This window comes from Stegastes partitus, unplaced genomic scaffold (genome assembly GCF_000690725.1).
Source record: "Stegastes partitus isolate 25-593 unplaced genomic scaffold, Stegastes_partitus-1.0.2 Scaffold1420, whole genome shotgun sequence".
In the NCBI taxonomy this organism is placed as follows: domain Eukaryota; kingdom Metazoa; phylum Chordata; class Actinopteri; family Pomacentridae; genus Stegastes; species Stegastes partitus.
Genome location: NW_007579151.1, coordinates 36,502 through 40,160, shown reverse-complemented (window position 1 = coordinate 40,160; position 3,659 = coordinate 36,502). Strand labels below are relative to the sequence as shown.

General features: G+C 45.5%; 1 protein-coding gene across 2 annotated transcripts in view; it reads left to right on the top strand.

The window, feature by feature from the left end:
* The window catches only part of LOC103370412 (glutamate dehydrogenase, mitochondrial), a 36,892-nt gene extending 33,949 nt beyond the window's left edge, over positions 1-2,943 (top strand). For both annotated transcript variants that reach the window (XM_008299463.1, XM_008299462.1), the window contains one exon: positions 1,948-2,943. In XM_008299463.1, the coding sequence (XP_008297685.1) occupies positions 1,948-2,067 (120 nt within the window). In that variant the 3' untranslated portion in view covers positions 2,068-2,943. The remainder of the gene's footprint in view (positions 1-1,947) is intronic.
* The last annotated feature ends 716 nt before the right edge of the window (positions 2,944-3,659 follow it).

The following is a 3,659-nucleotide window of genomic DNA, read 5'->3' as shown; positions in this document are numbered from 1 at the left end:
ACCACTGAGTCACCTTGCAGCCCGCAAGAAACCTGATTCAGCATCGTCTCACAGCCTTCAAGCCGAGAGGTCAAACTGTGAAGACTTCAATCATCCATCAGGTTTTCTTCACTCATCACCCACATCTTCAAAATAAACTCGTGACACCGAAGCTGGATTTCAACAAAACCTCTTTAATTTCACTGGTACTGTTTATAAAATCAGCGAGTCTGCTTTGATGCCAACTTAAACATGGTGCGTGATTCGTGTTCGTGTGTGTGTGTGTGTTCGTGGTGGGGTTTGTGGTCGTGTGCTGTTCAGAGTGTGTCATGTGGTGCGTTGTGCATGTGTGTGTGCATGTGTGTGTGTGTGTGTGTGTGTGTGGATGTGAGATTGCTTGATAAGGCAACATGCAGTCATCAGTTTCCATTGGCCTCAAAGTAAAAACACACAAACCTGCTCTAGACACAAACACACGCACGCACACACACACACACACACACACACACTTTGCTGGCTGAACCTGTTCTACGTCAACACACACACACGTACGCACACGCATACAGTGCACACGGACACACACACACGCGCTGATGCTGGGCCGGACAGGCAGTGGACCGGAAGAAAAGGAGTCGTCTGATTGGCCGAGACAAGTCGATGGGCGGGAGCTTCAGAGCAGCCACACTAGTTAGTGTAAAGTAAAAAAAAAAGTTCACTAAAGAAAAAAACAACAACTACACATCCCAGAATTCAAGCTACACACCAAACTACACACAAAAGCTGATCTATGATTTAAAAAAAACTTTAATTCTGCTCTTCACGGATTAAATCGCAGAATTAACTAACGTCCCGACTTTCTCTCGACGGCATGCAAACCACTTTCACAAAGACAACGAAAAGCTTCTACAGAAGAACGTTTCCTCCTTGAATGCACATTTTTGAACATTTTTTAACCGTTAAAGTCCAATTTTTCATTTAAATTTCCGTCAAATGGTTTAAAACTCAAACTAATCCCACCATTTAGGAAATAATCTGATTTCTTTTGTCCATCATTTTGCACAAATTGAACCTACCATGTGCTCTTGATGCAAAAAAGGAGATTCATTCAATATTGTTAGATGATTAATATCTCCAGTCAAATCCAATTAAAGCAACACTTATCCTATACACTCAGCGAATGAATCCGTTAATTTAAACGTGAGCTTCCTTCCCAGTTTAACTCCTTTAACCCCGACAGAAAACGACATAGAGAAAGATTAGAAACTGCCTCCTCATGCATCACATCACACCGCCGCTCTAACAGCTGACATTAATGATGGCGTACGACGAGCCGCTTTAACACTTACTATTATCTGGAATTACAATTTTGTCAAACGGCCTGCCACATGAGCACACGAGTAGTTCTTATTTTTTTCAACCCTGTTTCTACGACGCTGAGACGAAACGACGACACACTGAAGCCATACGAAGCTACGACGGGACAGCTGCTACTCTCTAGTTAACACGTGACGAGTCGTCCTACACATCTGGTCATGCAGTCTACTGTGACTAACTACTACACACGATCCGTCTTGGACTCCCTGCACGAGCCTCTGGAGGTTTTATCTAATACGCCAGCAGCAGCAGCAGCAGCAGCAGCAGCAGCAGCACATGCACACACAAGCTTAACACACACAGTAGTGACTGCAGCTCGCGCGCCCTCTCACGCCCTGCCTCAGTTGCACACCACCCACTCGTTTTGCCCATTCTCTGTGTGTGTGTGTGTGTCGTTCACTGTATGTGAGTGTTTCCATTTATGTGNTCAGATTTGATGTTTACTGCAGGAGCATCTTGTTGCATGGTGGACATATTGAGCGTCCAAGGAAGTTACCAAATATGGTCACCTGCCCCATGATGGGTTAAAACTGACCACATGAGCTGCTGCCGCTATGCAACATGCATGACGCCTTCTCTTCCACCTTTCTGCAGCAAATCATGCGCACGGCAAGCAAGTACAACCTGGGCCTGGACCTGCGGACGGCCGCCTACGTCAACGCCATCGAGAAGGTCTTCAAAGTGTACAACGAGGCCGGACTCACCTTCACATAAGCGTCCGATGGCGAGCCGCACTTCTCTCCCTTCCTCCGACCCTCCCGCTATCGATCCCCGCCTCCCCCAGCCCCTCTCCTGCCTTCCTCCTCCACCTCCTAGAAACAGCCTTCAGAACATATCACTGTTTACCGCAGCTCGTTGGCTCTTTCACGCGCACACATGCGGCGACGCTTCGGCTATTTATCCTGTGATCTCTGTGCTGCCGTCATATCTCTGTTTTAGACATCAGCCCTGTTCTAGTTGTTTTTTTGCCTGAGATGAAACAGAGCCGGAGGGGAATCGAAGAACCCGTCCCTCCTTCAGCCGTTCTGATCTAGTCGTGCCGCGTCCACGCCGTTCTCGCTGTATGCACGTGTTGTTCCAGTTGACAGCACTACAGATGCCTTATTTCAGAAAGAGGTCCGCTCCGACCGGGAGACGGCCGCCTCAGCGTTAAAGGGATTTAGATTTAACTTCATGTGAATAAAAGAGGATTAGTCGTTTTATTACTCTCGTCTTCTCACTTTCAAGATGTAAACATTAGTGAAGTTGCCAAGTTTTAGAATTCCCCAGAAGATTTTTGTTTTTTTTTCTCCCCTAGTTGGTGTTTTTACTGTTCAGGATCCGGTAGATGCTCTCGTACTCATCGCCTCCCTACCTCTCCTCCACGTCCCTTCATTATTTTTCCTGTCGCTTCTTCCTAAACGCAGCTTCTTCTCCCCGACTCCTCCGCTGGCCAAGAAGGAGGAGCAGGGACGGGCCGAGGCGTCACTGTGATCGCCCCAGCAGCTTTCCTCCGTCGTAACCGTCCAGTTTCTCAGCATTGAAATTATTTTGGAGGAAAAAATTACTTTCTATTTTTATTTTATTCTTTTTTTTCTTTTTTTTTTTTTTGGAAACCAATAAAATGTTCAGAAGAAGATACAACAGAGTCACTGGTGTTGATTTCCTTTACTGGTCCTGAAACATCCAACCAGTAAATGTTCTGTATTCGATGGGGGTGAAAAACACATTTGGGGAGATTCACATACAAGCACCTCTAGAAGTTCCTCACTGACATCACTTCCTGTGATGACTGCCGCACAGGGAGGCCAGGTGGCTGCTGGGAAATAAACATTGTTTTATTTTTATTTCACAGCATTGGAGCATGAACACTAAAGGTCAGTGGGGATCTAAGTATTCATAACGACTGTTCACACCAAAACCACAGCGTAAAGTCACTAATTTTCTGTTTTATCAGTTATGAGGCACCAAACTGTTTCTTGGCTGAGCTGAAGAAGAAGTCACTAAGAAACCACATCGCTCACAAACGGCCTGTTAATTTAATTCTGGTGTCCTGGAAGCTGCCTCTCGGCTGCATCTTTCTTCATCGACGCTTTCTCTGTTGATACACATGTTCAGTCTCAGGAACCTTGAAAAGTCCAGGTGCATTTTATGCTTTTAGTCACAAATATCTCTGTAAAAATCCAAAAATTTCTGGCGGGGTGAAACAAAGACTTTTTCTTTTCAAGCCACCTTAAATGCCTGGAACTGGATTTTAGTGCCTTCTGAGTTTTGTTTGGTTGTAATTTTTCGGCCCTTTTTTCATATCTCTACACCTTAATCCTCAC